Source organism: Scardinius erythrophthalmus (assembly GCF_964197995.2).
Source record: "Scardinius erythrophthalmus genome assembly, chromosome: 20".
NCBI classification, from domain to species: Eukaryota; Metazoa; Chordata; class Actinopteri; order Cypriniformes; family Leuciscidae; genus Scardinius; species Scardinius erythrophthalmus.
The window spans coordinates 36,118,150-36,136,904 of record NC_138240.1 but is presented as its reverse complement, the minus strand read 5'-3'; the positions used below and the strand labels follow the sequence as shown (position 1 = coordinate 36,136,904).

Genomic DNA, 18,755 nt, shown 5'->3' with positions numbered 1-18,755 from the left:
TTGCACTTCAAAAAATATTAAACATTAGGCTCAGACATAATGATACATTCCATAACAGGCAAAACTGCTGGTTAGGACCTTTGTAAACAAATTAAAAAAAGCCTCAACAGCCATATCACAACAGTCCTCCTGTTACTCTGTCGACTAAACAAACGCCCGAGTGATTGTGTAACTTACTGTTGGGAAGATGGAGACGCACTTTATTGCGTGTATGCTACGCACTGAAAATACTTGGTTAGGATTAGGGGCGTGCGTATTACATGCAATAAAGTGCGTATCTTATGCACGCAAAAACTATTTTTGTCGTATAAATGCACGAGAAATAACATTCGTTGTATAGATACGCATTTTCATGAGATCGGGCTCGCTGTCGCGTTTGGCTTTGAAACCAATTCCATCTTTTTCTTTTTTTTCCCCTCCAACTCACAACTAGCGTCTTCTCTCTCTCCCGGCAGTCGCCGCAAGCAGTCCCGCCGGCGCTTTCCCATACAAAGACCATGTGACTGACAAGCGCCGCGCGCCGCCTCCCCACACAAAGACCATGCAACCTCTATGCATGCAACTGACAAGAGGGTTCACTCCTCCTATACGCTAAGGAACCGAGAGTGGTCATCCAGTCTATTTGGTAGAGAAAGAGAGAGACGAGGAAAACAAACAAACAAGCATGCAAATGGAATTATCGCGGCCGGAAAAATTATCGAGCTAATTTTTTTTTATCGTGCAATTAATTGATTTATTGACTATCGCGACAGGCCTATATATGCGTCCACACCAAGCGTGCCACACAAGCCCTGAAAAGTGAAGCCAAAACGTCTCGATCGCCCCCCCGGTGACTGGTCCTAGTATAGGTCATAAGCCCCGCCTCCCCGTGTTATTCAACAGGACGCGAGACCAACTAAACAATTAAATTACACTTCAAATATCTTTTATCCAAAGGTGGTTTCTTTCATTTGCTGTCGTTTTTATCACGCTGATGTTAGTTCAAGTGTTTGTTTCAAAAGTAAGTTGGTTTTTAGTTAGTTATGTGATTCGGTGGTGTAACGTCATGATTGAAAGCTGTGATTGACAGGTTCTCCGAGCGAAGTAGTTACTGAAGCACCAACGGACATTTTTTTCGGGATCTTCGGAGGACTGAGGAGATTGTATTTACTTTATTTTAACAAGCCTCTTGTCGTACTGCAATCAATTTTTTAAAAAGTGTGCAGAATGCACTTTCCCTGCAAGAATGAGGGCGGAGCGTTGATTTCGCGGCTTTACTTCCGGCTCACTACTGCGCAGGTCTGGTCCCGAGATCGCTACTGCGCAGACTCAAGTTCCAATATGTCAGCGCCATATCGGGACTCTGGCGGCTTCAGTTCTCACCAATGGAAGAGAGCGAAGGGGCGTCGTCCATCTTTTTTTTACAGTCTATGGTCCACACCAACGACCGATAACGGTCTTTTTATTCTAAGCACGCGCGCGCCCGCGCTGCGGTTTCAAAGTAGCGAAAATGGATGACCTGCTAGAATGGATTCTGATTGGCTGTCAGTGTTTTATCGTTTGACAGCTGGAAAAAAATCGTTCTGAAAGTGATCCCAACGATATCGTTCCTCATATCTTTATCGTTATAGTTGTGGTGTGAACTCTGTTATTCTTTAATATGGAGAACGATTTTTAGAATTATATCTTTATCGTTATCTTTATAGTTATAGTCCTTGGTGTGAACGGGCCTTTAGTCACAATTACGGTGATCAGTGTTTGCTTTAGTTGGGCTCTTGACCCTTCACTTTATAATATTAAATTGTGTTTGACTGCTGTAACCAACCTATAGCAGCCAGGCAAGCTAAGAGAACATGTGATCAGATGTGATCATGATGATCAGGAATCATCATGTTGCGATCTGAATCACTAAACTCATCTAGAGGCTAATCTCTGTTAGGTTTACCTCATTGATTACAGTAGCCATGTGATTCTTCAGCATAAGATCTGGCATTTTCAATATAATCAGAGGGATTTTTAAAAGTTGTTCTGATCAAAAAGATTTGAATCTCTGTAATTTAGACACACACTAACGTCAAGAATCAGCGTTTGAATCTCAACAATGAACATCAAAAAGCAATGCATTCTGGGTACACCAATCAAAACTCATCCATGGCTCCCAGCATGCATTGCGGCATGAATAAATTGTGAGCTGAATTTTCTTAGTAGTTTCTTTTATTTTTACTATTTTCTTTTATCTCTGCTGTTTTATGTGACTTTTTTAGTAGTTTGTTTTGTGATGTTCAGATTTGATCTGTCTATCTGATGCTGTTTGTCACTGTTGTTGAGATTCATACGCTGATGTGCAATATAAACACCTGAACACATTTTCTCTGTGCTTTCTTTGCCATAACATGTGTGGTGTATAAACACACAGTTAAAGCAGCCAGAAAAAAGTAATGTTTATAAAGTGAAGGGTCAAGAGCCCAACTAAAGCAAACAATGATCACCATAATGGCGACTCTTTCCTTCAGTGATTCGGCTTGTGAACATCAGGTGTCTTCAGTCATCTCCCAATGAATCACTTAATTATCTCATTAACTTTAACACTGCTTCAGTGTTACATTTAACACCACTGAGTGTGGAATCCATAAACTCTGAGGAGTGTTAATTTAACACTTGGGCTGTTGCTGTGTCTGTCTGTGGCTGATTCTTCAGGTGTGTGTGTTGTAGGTGTGGATGTCTTTAGTGGTGGAGATCCCGAAGGCAGAGCTCGGCAGTGTTGTTGTAGTCCATTCTCCAAACACAAACTCCACTAAAGATATCAGGATCCCTTCGAAAGAGGAAGGTAAATATGCTGCAAAACACTCACACTCATGCCTCTTTCACTTATCATAAGTATCTGAGACAAGTCAACATTAACTGATGGATGGCACCAACACATTTTTCTCTTTCAGTGTGTAAGGGTTTACATGCCATCTTCTGTAAAGGTAAGTTAACTGTTATCCAGTTTACACGTCTAGTTTAGTTTACTGGTAAAGTGTGACAGTAGAAAGCTGCAGATCACGTGTATCCTGATGAAGACTAAGTTCACACTTTCAGTCCAAATCCGATTATTTGTGAATCTGATCTAATCACGTCCACACTGTGAAAAATCCGATCAGAGCAGTCAGGCTGAAACGGATTTCCAGAAATAGGATTTCAAACCACTTATGGATGTAGCTTGAAATGGATTTGTAAAAATTTAATTTCTTGTGATTTTTTGCTGTTCACATTAGATAAATCTGTTCGGATTTCAATCAGATATGCACAAAAATTGGATTTGGACTGACAGTCTGAACGTAGCCGAAGTGTAAAGACTGAAGACTAGTTCACAACTTCACACTGGGCGAGTGAAAGCCATCAAACATCCCTGAAATCAAACTCTAATGGCAGAATGGCAGCTAAAATAAGTTACTAGTGATCCATTATGGAAAAGTTTACCCAAAAGTGACAATTCGTTGATGCAGGTCAGGTGTCACTGGTTCTGTGTCATATATCTGTGGTCCATCTCTTCTTCTCATTGGCTGCTTTGGTCTCCAGTCGCACCCAGGCTACACAGAAGAACTGACCCTGAGACAGGAGCAATAACACTGTATGTGGCTGATGCAGATAAATGGAGATCCCAAGAGTTTAACGCATGCCAGAGGCGGGACAGGAACGGACCCTGTCTTAAGGTGGAATGGGTACGTAACACTGATCAATAATACCTTTAATTGGTTCATTTAACTAGTTTTAACTTCCCTTTCTGTCTCTTCCTTAATGTAAAGAATAACACCAGCGATGAGTTTGAGATTTCCCAGGGATCTGTCGCCCCCTGTCTGTGCTTTGAGGTAAGAGCAACAAATGTTTATTTCTCCTATTGAATTATTAAACAAATAAATAGAAAAGCATCATATATGAAAGTCATGCATGCAAACATACAGAATGAAGAGGTTATAGAAAGAGGTAAATGTTCACATTTTTCCTTGATGCTTATTCTCTTTCTGCCTTTGCATAGATTTGGGGGAACTTTCCTCGGACAGAGTATTGTCCGTTTTTGAATGAGACAGGTATGGCATTCACTTCCTACTTTGAATACTGACACACCATGTTTTTAAAGGAAAATCAAGGGAATTTTCTGAATGTTCAGCTGGAACTTGTTATAGTCAAAGAGTTTTCAGGCTGAAAGTGGCTTTCCCACTAAACTTTCCCACTGAATTTTTGCATACGGGAACAACACAAGTCGACACCATTATAACTAAAAGTTTGCTAAGAGGTATTTCCTTCTAAAGCAAGGAGATATTTGACTCTGGTAAGCGTATCCGTAGCAGAATGGTGGCAATGGCCTTGGACGGCATCATGCCTAGTGCATTATGGGTGTTGAAGTTTTCCTACCTATTTGGCAAAAGGGAAGAAAACAGCTTTTTCTCTGTTTTGCTCTATTCAGATCGATTTCTAAAAGCTTTTCGTCTTTCTACTGCATAGGCAGCCAAGTTTTATTTAAGCCCATTTTGCCAGTGGTGAAGTACTAACGTTTTGAGAACATTATTAAAGAGCAGATAACTATGAATGAACGTTCTATTACTGTATTCTATTACTGTTTTTTACTTTGAGAGAACCTTGCCAGAACGTTCCCTGTCAGCTGGCTCGGTAAATAACAATAGCCGCGTTTCCATTACCCTTCAAATTGCTCAAATTGAAATTGAAAATTAAAAATACGCCCAATGGAAACGCGTCAATTTGCAAAAACTCCCTTTATATCGCAAAAAAGTTTTTACGCTCACATGAGGTGGTTTTACAGGCAATTCGAAAAAGGTATTCGATCAGTCTTTAAAGATTACTTCGTATGTTTGGACAGAAGACGTTCAGAGTTCTTTATTAAACTCATAAAAGACAAAAGTATTACGGGAATACTGGATTCTAAACAACAAAGAAATGCCACAATTCCTCAAAATCTTGAAGCAGAAGGAGGGAGAAACACTCACATGAGCCGCTCTCAGTATAAGGGTCTTTCCTTGACATTGATGCTGTGAAAACACGTCTACGTCTCCTTTGGTTAAAGTAATGGCTAGTGCGGTGGCTGAGATATACATAAACCTACCAACATGACGTTTGGAACGACTTATCGCAAAAGAAAATGGAATTTATGAAATTAATGGAAACGGCGTCATTTTACAATATTTTTTTATCGACATTCAGGAAAAGTTTTTCGCAAATCTGTAATGGAAACGCAGCTGATGTAGTCAGTGCAAACGTTTCTGACTTAATCTGCACTGTATGTAAACTCTGGTAAACTGTCCTTTCATTCTCATCAGTCTCAGTCTCCAGTGTGTCGGTGTCTCTGTCCGAGACTGAAGCTCGCGATGAGCGTCCCGCTCTGGTGTGGACCCTCACGGGTTCCTGCAGGTTCGAGGCTCAGCTGTGGGTGTGTAGGAAGAGCTCAGGCCTGGACGGCAGATGCCATGCGCTGAACACCAGATCTCCTGTGCACGTCTACCAGAACAACAGCTGGATCCAGAACACAGACTACAAGCAGGTGGGAAACTGCACTTGAGATATCAAATAGGGTGTGGGACAAATTAAACAGTCAAGTTTAATATTTTGGGTTGGGTTCAGATCACTATCCTATGGAAGCTTGTTTCCGCCACAGAATAAAACAATTTTTTTAATAAAAAATAAAAAATTGTGCGACTTTTCATCTCACAATTCTGACTTTTTTTCTCACAATTACGCAATATTTATATTATAATTGTAATTATATATATATTGAGATATTTATAATTGTGTTATAAAGTCAGAATTGTGAGATATAAACTTGCAATTGTAAGACAATGTCAGAATTGCGAGTTCTGAGCAAAAAAATGTCGGTCTTGTTTTCCTTAGAATTGGATTTTATAACTCGCAATTGCTTAATGAGTTTAAATCTCAATTCTGAGAAAGATGTCAGAATTGCGAGATATACATTAAACTCAAATTGCGTTTTAAGTCAGAATCGCGAGATGTTTACTCGCAATTGCGAGAAAAAGTAAGAATTGCGACTCTATATAAAGCTTTATTGCAGACACAGGTCCATATAGCACAACATACAGCATAAAAAGGAGATACAAAAATACATAAAAATTCCATAATAGCCTATAGAATATACAGGCTATTACACCAGTGTTGTCTAAGCCTCGAAGTGTATCTATAACAGCTTTTCAGAGGACTGACTAGGGCTTCAATTATATGGTTCACTGAATTGTCTAGTCGACACATAAAACCAATCATCAGTTGCCTTAAGAGTGCCTCACAAGTTGGCACTCTATTAGACACAAACAAATGACTGGCACTATGCCACCTAGGGACACGGAGCAGCAACCTCATTGCATCATTGTATGCTACCTTTTTACCTTTTTCTTATAGTTAGACCACAATTGAGCAGTATATAGCGATGTGATGTAGGTTCTAAACAAAGAGCACTTCACAAAGTCAGAACACAGAACTCTATATCTCACTATTCTGACTTTATAACACGCAATTGCATGTTATAAAGTCAGAATTGTGAGATATAAACATGCAATTCGGGGTTTATTTCTCGCAATTGCAAGTTTATATCTCACAATTCTTTATATCTCACAATTCTGAGAATTAAAGTTAGAATTACGAGTTGTAAACTCGCAATTGTGAGAAAAAAATTCGCAATTATCTTTTAATATGTTTTATTCTGTGCCGGAAACAAGCTTTACCCAAACAGCAACTGTAAGCAGTGATAATAGTGAAGCTTGACTTAGCAAACACAACTTATAAATGCTAAACACAACTCTTTTCTTTTAAGATAACTGTATAAGCAAGAGAAAATTGGTTACACTTTATTTTAAGGTGACTTGGTTACAGTGTAATTAAACAAATAGGTACTCAAGAATATTAATGAAATGATATATTAATATAATGTACTTACTATAGTGTAGTTAAACATTTAAGCACTGAGTAATAATAATTAATTTATAGTTTTTACTATTTTACATGTAACCTGTAACGGACACTGTAAAATAAAGTGTTGCCTTATTTAGGGTTTGGATTATGGTTAGTTGATTGTAGTTATGCCTAATTGAATGTTATTACTATATTAAGTACATTTAACATATGTGAATATGTGACCTTTTAATAAAGTGTTACTTTATATTTACTTCTCTAACCCGTCTCTTTTCTTTCCTCCATTGCAGCAGTTACGAGGAGAGTTTCTACAAGTGGAGCGTCATCCTTTACTGTGTGTTCAGGTATCTAAACTTCTTCATCATGTTTACAGTTCACGTCTGATGTGTGGTTTGGGAAACTGGCAGTGTTTTCTCTCTTGTCCAGGTTAAAGTGGCGGGAATGGAAGGATTCGTGGGACCAGTGTGTCCTTTTGAAGGCAAGCACTCGCATCCCTCAGTTCTGATGAGGGAGCAGAATTAATGTGCCATAATACTTCAGTACTACAACATAACGCATTGCAGATATAATGCAGATTGTGATGTAATAACAGCTCTCCCTCTGTGTGTGTGTGTGTGTGTGTGTGTGTGTGTGTGTGTGTGTGTGTGTGTGTGTGTGTGTGTGTGTGTGTGTGTGTGTGTGTGTGTGTGTGTGTGTGTGTGTGTGTGTGTGTGTGTGTGTGTGTGTGTGTGTGTGTGTGTGTGTGTGTGTGTGTGTGTGTGTGTGTGTGTGTGTGTGTCACTGCAGTGAAGAGGACTTACTGGATCTTCCCACTGGTGTTGTGTGTTCTGCTGGTGTGTCTGTCAGTGCTGGGAGCCTATGCAGTGCAGGGAACACTGAAGAGTGAGCATCACACACACACACACACACACACACACACACACACACATTTGTTTTGCTATACTTGTTTTTAAAGCCATTTTAAATATGAGGATTAATAAAATGTCCTCATAAATCACGTTCATGTCGTAATACCAGTTTAATACCCATAAATCACATAAACAAACACACACACACACATTCACACACGCAGACCAGAGCTCACCGATAAGGATGTTTATTTAATTGAAATATCAGCTCTTTAACATTGCCGTATTGTCAGGTAGAGTAAGGGAGCGAGGGCTCAATTGCGAGAAAAAGGTCTTTTATTCAATATATCACAAAATAAAACAAAACACAAACAAAAACTACCCCAAGGGGGAAAACAAGACAGACTTAGACTTGGACTTGGACTAGGACTTGAACTTCGACCTGGACTTGGACTTGGACTTGACTTGACTTGACTGAAGCACACAGCAGGGAAACACACAGTGTACGACGACGAACCAGCACAGAACTGCAAACACAAGGAGAATAAATAGGGAGAGCAAACAAAGCAGGTAACGAGGGAGGACAGGTGGGGAAAATGAATCAATAATCAGGTAACAAGGTGGGCGGGGTTAGACAATCGACAGGAGAGCACATGGCACAAGGAAACACATGACAAGCCATGTGCTCACAACAAACAGGACTAGAACACAAAACGAGACATGAACACGCAGCTAGTGAAAACTCATAAGCCACGTGTTCACACAAAACATAACATGAAAGCACACAGCCAGTGAAAAACTAGCTGTGTGCTACACAGCACAAGACAAGAAAAAACACGCAGACAGAAGAGCGCGCGGCTCGAGCGAACTCGAAACCGCGCGCGCTCACGTGACAAGACAGAGCGCACGAGAACGAGCGAAAGCTCATTCCGTGCGCTCACAAAAGAAAACAAACACGCGGAGCATTGATGTCCGAATCCCGACACAGAACCGAAACCTAACTAGACAGACATGTCGGGATCCAAACACCATGCCCCGCACATATAACAAGGCACATAGACAAGTGAGTGAACCGCACACTCACACAGAGACGAGACAAAACAGGGAGTGTCAGAGCTCTGTCACAAAACCAAGAAATTAACTAGACCGAAGTGACAGAACCCTGACACTACCCCTCCTCCAAGGGACGCCACCTGGCGTCCCAAAGCGGGACATCAAAAACAAGACAGGAACATGACAAGACAACTCACCAGACAATACAAGACAGGAAGATCAAGACACAGAGACAAAGTGGGGAGGGAGGGAGGGAGGGGAGCCAAGTCAGAGCCAGCAGGAACATCTAAAAAGTCAAAAAGAAGGACCAGGGAGGGACGGGCGGGTTGAGCCAGGGAGGCTCAGGCAGATCTGGGGTCATGGCAGAAGACCAGGGTGGAACCGGAGGGACAGACCAGGGAGATTCCAGCGGGTCTGGAATCCTGGCTGAGGGCCAGGGCGGTGCTGGGGGAACTGACCAGGGAGACTCCGGCGGGTCTGGAATCCTGGCTGAGGGCCAGGGCGGTACTGGAGGAACTGACCAGGGAGACTCCGGCGGGTCTGGAATCCTGGCTGAGGGCCAGGGCGGTGCTGGAGGAACTGACCAGGGAGACTCCGGCGGGTCTGGAATCCTGGCTGAGGGCCAGGGTGGTGCCGGAGGGACTGACCAGGGAGACTCCGGCGGGTCTGGAATCCTGGCTGAGGGCCAGGGTGGTGCCGGAGGGACTGACCAGGGAGAATCCGGCGGGACAGGAGTCCCAGCTGAGAGCCAGGACAGTACAGGGGCCTTGGGTGGCGTCGACAGGGCAGGTTGCAAGGGCAGATCCATCAGGGCAGGCGGAGCAGACTGGCCAGACTTGGGAAAGACAGGGATTATAGTGAGGAAGGGAAATCCCACAAATATCACTGCTCCAAAGGATGCACAGTGGGCATAGGACAGACGGATCTCTGGGACGGCCTCCGGGCTGGCTGCGGGCTCTGGGACGGCCTCCGGGCCGGCTGCGGGCTCTGGGACGGCCTCCGGGCCGGCTGCGGGCTCTGGGACGGCCTCCGGGCCGGCTGCGGGCTCTGGGACGGCCTCCGGGCCGGCTGCGGGCTCCAGGCCGGCTGCGGGCTCTGGGACGGCCTCCGGGCTGGCTGCGGGCTCTGGGACGGCCTCCGGGCTGGCTACGGGCTCTGGGACGGCCTCTGGGAGCTTGTCCGAAACCGGCATGACAGGGAGCATGGGTGGCACCGGCAGGGCAAGGAGCTTGGGTGGCGCCGGCAGGGCAAGGAGCTTGGGTGGCGCCGGCAGGGCAAGGAGCTTGGGTGGCGCCGGCAGGGCAAGGAGCTTGGGTGGCGCCGGCAGGGCAAGGACCCTGGGTGGCGCCGGCAGGGCAAGGAGCCTGGGTGGCGCCGGCAGGGCAAGGAGCCTGGGAATGGCCTCTGGACCCGCAGCAGGCTCTGGGACGACCTCTTGGTCCTGGGGTATGGAGGAAGCCTTCCTCCTTCTCCTCCTCCGTTTCCGAGAGCGAGGTGGTGCTGCAGTCTCTTGGACCTCCACAGGGGGCGCTGCAGCCTCTTGGACCGCCAGTGGGGGCGCTGCAGCCTCTTGGACCGCCAGTGGGGGCGCTGCAGCCTCTTCAGCCGCCAGTGGGGGCGCTGCAGCCTCTTCAGCCGCCAGTGGGGGCGCTGCAGCCTCTTCAGCCGCCAGTGGGGGCGCTGCAGCCTCTTCAGCCGCCAGTGGGTAGGAGGCAGAACTGTTCTTCCTCCCTCTCCCCGAAGGGGTCATCGGAGGACTGGGGACCTGGCAGTTTGTGAGGTGAATAGGAGGTGGACCAAGAGGTGGAAGGCCACCCTCCTCCCCACGGTTGTATACAAACCCCACAAACTGCCAGAATGAAAGTATCCCCAGCATTCCCATCTCCCAGGCAGGGACAGGCTCATTGAGGCCGTTGTTGAAAATGTCCTTGAGCGCAGTGTTGTTAATATCAAGCCCCTCCGCAGTGATGACAAACTGGTGGGCAAACTCTTTCACTGTAGACACCCCTTGGCGAAGAGAAAAGAGCATGCCATAGCGCTTCATCTTCAGAAAAGTGGAGGGGCAAGCTCTGGGAGATGGAAACAGGAAGATGACCATCTTTCTGCTGAGTCCTCTGATGGCTGGTTCGTTCTGTCAGGTAGAGTAAGGGAGCGAGGGCTCAATTGCGAGAAAAAGGTCTTTTATTCAATATATCACAAAATAAAACAAAACACAAACAAAAACTACCCCAAGGGGGAAAACAAGACAGACTTAGACTTGGACTTGGACTAGGACTTGAACTTGAACTTCGACCTGGACTTGGACTTGGACTTGACTTGACTTGACTGAAGCACACAGCAGGGAAACACACAGTGTACGACGACGAACCAGCACAGAACTGCAAACACAAGGAGAATAAATAGGGAGAGCAAACAAAGCAGGTAACGAGGGAGGACAGGTGGGGAAAATGAATCAATAATCAGGTAACAAGGTGGGCGGGGTTAGACAATCGACAGGAGAGCACATGGCACAAGGAAACACATGACAAGCCATGTGCTCACAACAAACAGGACTAGAACACAAAACGAGACATGAACATGCAGCTAGTGAAAACTCATAAGCCACGTGTTCACACAAAACATAACATGAAAGCACACAGCCAGTGAAAAACTAGCTGTGTGCTACACAGCACAAGACAAGAAAAAACACGCAGACAGAAGAGCGCGCGGCTCGAGCGAACTCGAAACCGCGCGCGCTCACGTGACAAGACAGAGCGCACGAGAACGAGCGAAAGCTCATTCCGTGCGCTCACAAAAGAAAACAAACACGCGGAGCATTGATGTCCGAATCCCGACACAGAACCGAAACCTAACTAGACAGACATGTCGGGATCCAAACACCATGCCCCGCACATATAACAAGGCACATAGACAAGTGAGTGAACCGCACACTCACACAGAGACGAGACAAAACAGGGAGTGTCAGAGCTCTGTCACAAAACCAAGAAATTAACTAGACCGAAGTGACAGAACCCTGACACGTATAGCAAACAAGGTGGAGATGTATTTCTTTGTGCTGGAAATAATGTCACATTGCAAAAAAAAACTATTCTTTGTGCAAAATATATTTCTTATTTTTATTATTCTGATCTTTGTGAACTGAAGTGTTAATCACCCTTCTATCTCTTTATAACAGGTTGGGTGTTCAGATGGCTGAAGTTGGATGATGTGAACAGTGAGTTTCCTTCATGATCTCACCTCACACACCGCTCACTCCCTATACAATCATAAAAATAAACGTTCTTTATTTGCGTCGATGGTTCCATGAAGAACCTTTAACATCCATGGAATCTCTCCATCGCACAAAAGGTTTTTTATAGTGGAAAAAAGGTTCTTAAAGGTGGCATATTATGTAATATAAATCTATGGTGTCCCCAGAATGTGTCTGTGAAATTTCAGCTCAAAATTTATTTATTCATTTATTATCTGTCACGTAATGGGTAAAACAGGAAGCGAGGATTCATGTGCGTAAAAGGAATTTATTAAGTAAACAAAACAAACTTACAAACAAAACAACTCCGTGGGGGAAAAACAGGGGAGAACTCAGGCAGGCATCAAGAAGAACACGAGGGAACATAGACAACGAACCAGCACAGGACTGCAAACACAGGGGGACTAAATAGGGAACAAACAAGGAAGGTAACGAGGCAGGCAGGTGAGGGACATTAAACAATAACGAGATAACAAGATGGGCGGGGTTTGACGATTGACAGGAGAGCACATGGCACAAGGAAATAACACGACAGCTGTGTGCTCACAACAGACCAGACTAACACAACACATGACAAACCGGGAGTGTCACAGCTCTGTCACTAAACCAAGAGAAAACCCAGACAAGGGTGACAGAACTGTGACATTATCGCTTGTCAAATTTGCCCCTTTTTGGGTGTGAGCAAAAACACACCGTTTTTGTGTGTGTCCCTTTAAATGCAAATGAGCTGCAGCTCCGCCTCCTTTCAGAAGAGGGCTGAGTCTTTACACAAGCTTCAGAAACTCTGGCAATAACAAAACAGGCCAATCTCAGTGCAGCCTTACGGAGAGACTCAGAGTTTCACTTTTAGACGCTCCTGGACGTTTCTGAATGTTAGTGGAGACTGTAGCAATGTTAGATGTTATGAGAAAAAGGAGGCGGGAACCGGCGAACATTTAAAGACTTTAATAAATAAATAAACACAAAATGAAAGTAAAGACGCCAGTCCCTCACGATCGACTGCCACCAAACGTAATAAAGCAAAACATCGGACTAAAACAGTCCAGGCCTGGTCCTCTCTCGATCTCCACTGTCGTCGCTCCTCCTTTATGCTTCCGCCCCCCCGTGAGAGATACGAGATGCGTCGTACAGGTGAAGCTCATTATCAATCACGCCACCAGCCTCACGCCGCTCTCTCACGGTCCTGCTCGCCACAGAGACATTTCTGTAGTTGTTGTGGAGTTACACTGATCATCTCATCATCATGTTGAACTCTTCCACAAGTGTCCACAGTTCCTGAGGTCTTTATAAGACAGCGGTGACATGTTCTGGTCAATAGTGTTCAGTGCTCGTCTGTGCTCAACCACAGAACAGCTTCAGGCTCTGCTGGATCTTCATCATTGCGTTAGAACTGGTCTCTGTTGTCGCTCGTGAAACCAAATGTCCGCTGGTGTGTGTAAACGTGCAGATTAAGGGCTGGTAATATTATAATAAGATCCTCCTCATACGTCAGAAGGAGAGCGAAGTCTGAGATCGGCTTATTTTTTGACATGCTTGCAGAGAAAGGCTCACCAGATCAAAGTTACTGGGTTTCACTTTTCACGTTTTCTGGGTTGGTAGAAGCACCGATTATAGCACTTAAACATGGACAAAGTCAGATTTCATGATATGTCCCCTTAAAGATTATAAGACATTAAGAAAAATGGTTATTTTAAGAACTGTTCACTGAGAGGTTCTTTTAGTAACCAAAAATGGTTCTTATATAGCATCACTGCAAAAAATAAAAAATCCTTTTTTGAGCAGTGTGTAGTGTGGTAGATTTTCCCCTACGCACCTGACTTAGGTTTATCTGGGCGTCTCCAGTCGACACCTGCAATATTACACTCAGGTGAGTTCACCTCTGACCGTGTTGGTTGACGCCTAAGAGTAGATACTCTGACCGCATAAAATGCCTAAGAATTATAGTTACCTGAGCACATCTAACCCCTTCAAAGAGTCTCACACTGAGTCGAACGACGCCTCGTTCCTTCTTGAACACTATCACTTGGGAATAAGGTCTCTAGTGTTCGACTAATCTGGTGCGCAGCAATAACTAGACAACCCAGACAATGCCTTTGGATATGCTTTAATCACGGCCAGAGGATCTCAGACCAGTTTCAGAGAGAATCCCACCAGCAAAAAGAGTACAACAGTTTTTATTTAGGTTTCAAAAGCATATTTCAAAAGCATAATTATTAATCCTGCAAGAAAAATAAATGTTAGTTATGATTATTTTAAAAAATCCATGAGCTTCAGCGGTGTGTTTGCTGACGTTCATCTGTGTGTTGTTTCAGCTGCGGTGTCGGCAGGTGTGGAGCTGCTTCTGGTGTGTCCTCCGGACTCAGACGTCACCGTCATCCAGCTAATGTGCCGTCTGGGCTCGAGTCTCTCCGCTCTCGGCTTCACCGTGTCTCTGGACTTGTGGAACCGCTCCGAGATCAACGCTCTGGGTCCGGTTCCCTGGCTGCACTCCTGTCTGGACCGGGTGCGGCAGAGCGGAGGCAAAGCTGTGATGGTCCTGACTCCGGAAGCCTGCGAGCGGGCCGAGCAATGGGGCTGTCGAGGAGGGAAACCGGAAGAAGAAACGGGGGTCCAATCGTCGACGTGCTCCGAAGTCTTCGACGCATTGCTGAGCCGCGTTCTGGGAGACTATCTGCTGGGTCGTGCGGGAGAGCGCTTCGTGCTGGCGCAGTTCGACGGGCGGTGCACTTCCACGGCCCTGCCCGAGTTTTTCCGGAGACTGCCGTTGTTCAGCCTGCCTTCCCAGAGTCTGGACTTCTTAATGGAGCTCACGCAGGGGACTCGTACGGGAGCTAGAGTATGTGAGCGGTGGGAACGAGCGGGGGCGTTGAGGGCTGCGTCACGGGCGTTATCAGGAGCGCTCAGAGAGATCACGGATGTCACAGGACACACCTGTCCAAGGCTCTCTGAGGACTCTGGGGCGGAGAATGGATGGGAAACTGTCCCACTGCAGGCAGAACAGTCAAGCACTGCTCTCTACCCCAAAATAAGCACTGTAGGTTGGGTCTAAACTAATCTTAACCAGACTTAAACGGCATGAGGTCTGGTGCACGCCGAGCCTCATCCTGACCAAGAACCTCGTAAGGCCACATCTGGTACACATGGATTCCAAACGCCCCAGATGTGGGCCAGATCTGGGCCGACACTATGGCCTCGTTTACACTGCAGGTCTTGATGCCCAATTCTGATTTGTTACCTTTATCCGATTTTTTTGACCGTCCGTTTACACGTTCTTTCAACTGTGACCCATATCCGATTCATGTGTTTACACTTGCCATACTATCTGAAACATCGCGCATGCTTAAAGGGTTAAATTATCTTGCACAGATGGACGAACGCGAAATATGATTGATGCTCTGCGATATATGTGAAGTTCGCCAAACATCACCATGATTATGAGGCGGAAGAGGACGAAAAGTGCCATCATTGCAGCCTGCGCATAAGCTTCAGTTATTATGTGCGAGAGAGATCTCAGGACTGGTGGGAGCATATTGTGGCGGGCTTTAACGAGAAGTGGGTCCGAAATTTTAGGATGAGCAAGCCAACCTTGTGGAGACGTTGCCTAATGCCTCAGAAAACCCGATCTGCCTGTTTACATGACAGTCGCACTGGCACATATCGGATTTATTTCCACATATGAATGAGGCCTGAAACTGATCTGGAAATATCCGAATGCATGCGTTTTGTTGGCCTATGTTGCTGTCTGGGTTACCGCTGCTTGGCGAAATCATTTCAGTAGGAATCTGCGCGAGTGGGCTTTTTGCATAAGGGTGAAAAAGTTCCCCATGCAGATTTTGCTGATGTTCAGGTTGTTCACACGGATTCACCAACCTAAAGCTTGGTCTGAAAGTCACTTCTTTTGACACTATTAATAATTCACATCCTGCATCGTATTTGCTGAATGAAACCCAATACTTGTTTCTTACTAACTTTGGATCTAAAGTAATCTTAGCCAGACTTAAACGGCATGAGGTCTGGTGCACGCCGAGCCTCATCCTGACCAAGAACCTCGTAAGGTACGGTCACGTTTCCCAGACAGCAACATAGCGTCGGGCCAGATCCGGGCCACATCTGGTACACATGGATTCCACACGCCCCAAATGTGGGCCGGATCTGGGCCGACACTATGCTGCTGTCTGGGATACCGCTGCTTGGCGAGATCATTTCAATAGGAAACTGCATGGTTGGCCATTTTGCATAAGGGTGAAAAGTTCCCAGTTTTGCTCATGTTCAGATTCACGGCTTCACCAACATAAAGCTTGGTTTGAAAGTCACTTTTAACACTATTAATAATTCACCGTCCTGCATCGTATTTGCTGAATGAAATCCAATACTTCAGGGCCTCGACATTAAAGCTTGTCCACTTGTCCGGGACAGATGGATTTTTTTTAAGGGGCAATTAAAGAGAATTTTACTTGCCCAACTGGACAATAAGCCTGATCAAAACTTCAGCGACAAAAAACAACTTGGGAAACACCAAAATGCGAGAATGTTTCTGATTTTATTGACTGTTTTTGTTTCTGTTTCAGCAGCGAAAATAGTTCCAAACAAAGATTCAGAGTTTTCAGAGTTTTGAACAAATCGATTCAGAGTTTTGAACGAATCGGTTGAGTCAAAGTTTCAATGACCCATTCATAAACAATTGCCTCATTCTTGAATGAATCATCCGTTTGAACGAATCGTCTGAATGAATGGCTCAGTGACTCACTCATTAAGACGGTCATCTGCTGCCATCTACTGGCGGTTTAGTTTCACGTTTCTTATTTTATTTTCAAAAAAATATTTAAAACAATCTCATTATATTATTTAAGATTGCTAACAGCCCTATTGTGTCTTTATATTCTAATTGAAATTATTGATCAAATATAAGAATTTGGAATGAAAGATGAAGATACCCCTTTTAAGGCCACACTACAGGCAAAAACAGTGTTTTTTCATACATCTGTCAATTTTGAGATTTTAGGCATTTTGGCTTTTCATAAAGTGTTTTTTCAGACTACAGTGGAAACATCCAAAATACACTTTTAACTATATCTTTTAGAGCACTTTATCTATTTGCGTCTGTAGATTTCAATTACGGTATATATCTTTAAAGGCTGAGTTTTTCCTCCTACATTGAGCCAGAAATCTCCACTTCAGTAAAATTTACATTCACCAAACTTTTTATTCTTATCTATATTCTGAAGGTTTTTACAGAAGGGTTTGTTCATATATAATTTTCCTGATATTATACAACATTTTATTCCTAACAAAAAGGTGAAAATGTATTGTTTTTTGGCTGTTGACAGTATTTTCGGATTTGTGGAGTGATAAATAGAGATATCCAAAATCCCCTCTGTAAAAACCTTTGACTCTAATATATCAAAAAAATTAAACAAGAATTTTGAACCTGACTTCATCCAATGTTCAGATTTTTGTTCTAGAAATGTATGCAAATTATTGCATATTTAATTATATAACGCCTCATTTGGATATTTAAATATACACTTTCAGAAAACTTATGATACAATTATTAATGTAATCAATCAATGGTGAATGACCTTGTGGTAAATATCACAAATATGCAGATTTAAAAATGTCAAAGCTTATAGAACAATGATGAGAATAATGCTTCAGAATAAATCATTTTTACACCATTTTACAACTTTAATAACTGTTTTACTCGGACAAGTGAATGACCAGTAAACTCGTTTGAAGGACACATGACAAGGCTTGATGTCGAGCCCTGTACTTGTTTCTCACTCATTTTGGGGTGCTGATTCCAGAAATAGTGTGTTTTTTGCTTTAGCACGTCATACTTTCTCACAAAATATGTGCATTTTGTAGCATTTTTGCTTTCAACAGTTTGTAAGGTGAACAAGGCTTCTGTAATCACCAGAAAAACTACCACATGATTCCCATCTTTATCTGAGCCATTTTGTTTCAATTCTCAGCCGATTTTCACATGTATACGACATTATTTTTGATTTCAAGGTTAGAATTATGGCAGAAGAAGATGCAAACATGAACCCGGATGTTGTCTGCGACATCTGCGGATGTTTTACTACATCCACACAGCGACAGAAAATTAAAGATTTTGTGAAAAAAGCTTATTTGGGCTGTTAGTATTTTGCAGACTGCAAATTTGCAATACTTCCTGATACATACATGCATATATATTTTTTGTAATGGAAAGTTTTTAGTGATATTTTTTAACTCAGCATCATCGATTATGTGCTATTAGGCCTTTTTTCATTTTGCATTTTCATGATGCAGGGCTGTGTTAATGATGTAATGGAGCTTTTTTTGCCTGCAAAATCTTGCCTGAATCATGTGTTTGTCATTGTACAATGAACTCAGTCTGACATTGATGTGTAAAAATGTATATTGTATGATATGTAAATATGCCCAGAGTCTACCGGATGGACCAGAGCTTGTTTTACACGAGGAAAACCTGAAGACAAACTTTTGCACTCCTACACATTGAACTCTAAAGACAAATGTAAGAGAAGGGCAAGATTGTGAGAGAAGCCACTTTCTTATTTTGACTTGTACAATTACTTTCCATACCATATACTGTAAAGGCACTAAGGCTATATAAGAGTAACTCAGACGGTAATAAGCTATATCTCTTATATAAGCTGTAACTGTAAGGTTTTCAGTCAGAAGTCCGGTTGCATGAATGATTTGTATTT

The 18,755-nt window shown here is 43.7% G+C and overlaps 1 protein-coding gene across 1 annotated transcript in view; it reads left to right on the top strand.

Annotated features, from left to right (window-relative positions):
• The window catches only part of LOC308680418 (interleukin-17 receptor C), a gene marked incomplete at its 5' end in the record, with an annotated part of 19,163 nt that extends 3,958 nt beyond the window's left edge, over window positions 1-15,205 (top strand). Inside the window, 11 exons of the mRNA XM_081348545.1 lie at window positions 2,692-2,806; window positions 2,916-2,948; window positions 3,541-3,683; window positions 3,768-3,830; window positions 3,998-4,049; window positions 5,295-5,515; window positions 7,182-7,235; window positions 7,318-7,369; window positions 7,678-7,773; window positions 11,968-12,006; window positions 14,355-15,205. Of these exons, the coding sequence (XP_081204671.1) occupies window positions 2,692-2,806; window positions 2,916-2,948; window positions 3,541-3,683; window positions 3,768-3,830; window positions 3,998-4,049; window positions 5,295-5,515; window positions 7,182-7,235; window positions 7,318-7,369; window positions 7,678-7,773; window positions 11,968-12,006; window positions 14,355-15,091 (1,605 nt within the window). The 3' untranslated portion in view covers window positions 15,092-15,205. The remainder of the gene's footprint in view (window positions 1-2,691; window positions 2,807-2,915; window positions 2,949-3,540; window positions 3,684-3,767; window positions 3,831-3,997; window positions 4,050-5,294; window positions 5,516-7,181; window positions 7,236-7,317; window positions 7,370-7,677; window positions 7,774-11,967; window positions 12,007-14,354) is intronic.
• Window positions 15,206-18,755: the final 3,550 nt, after the last annotated feature.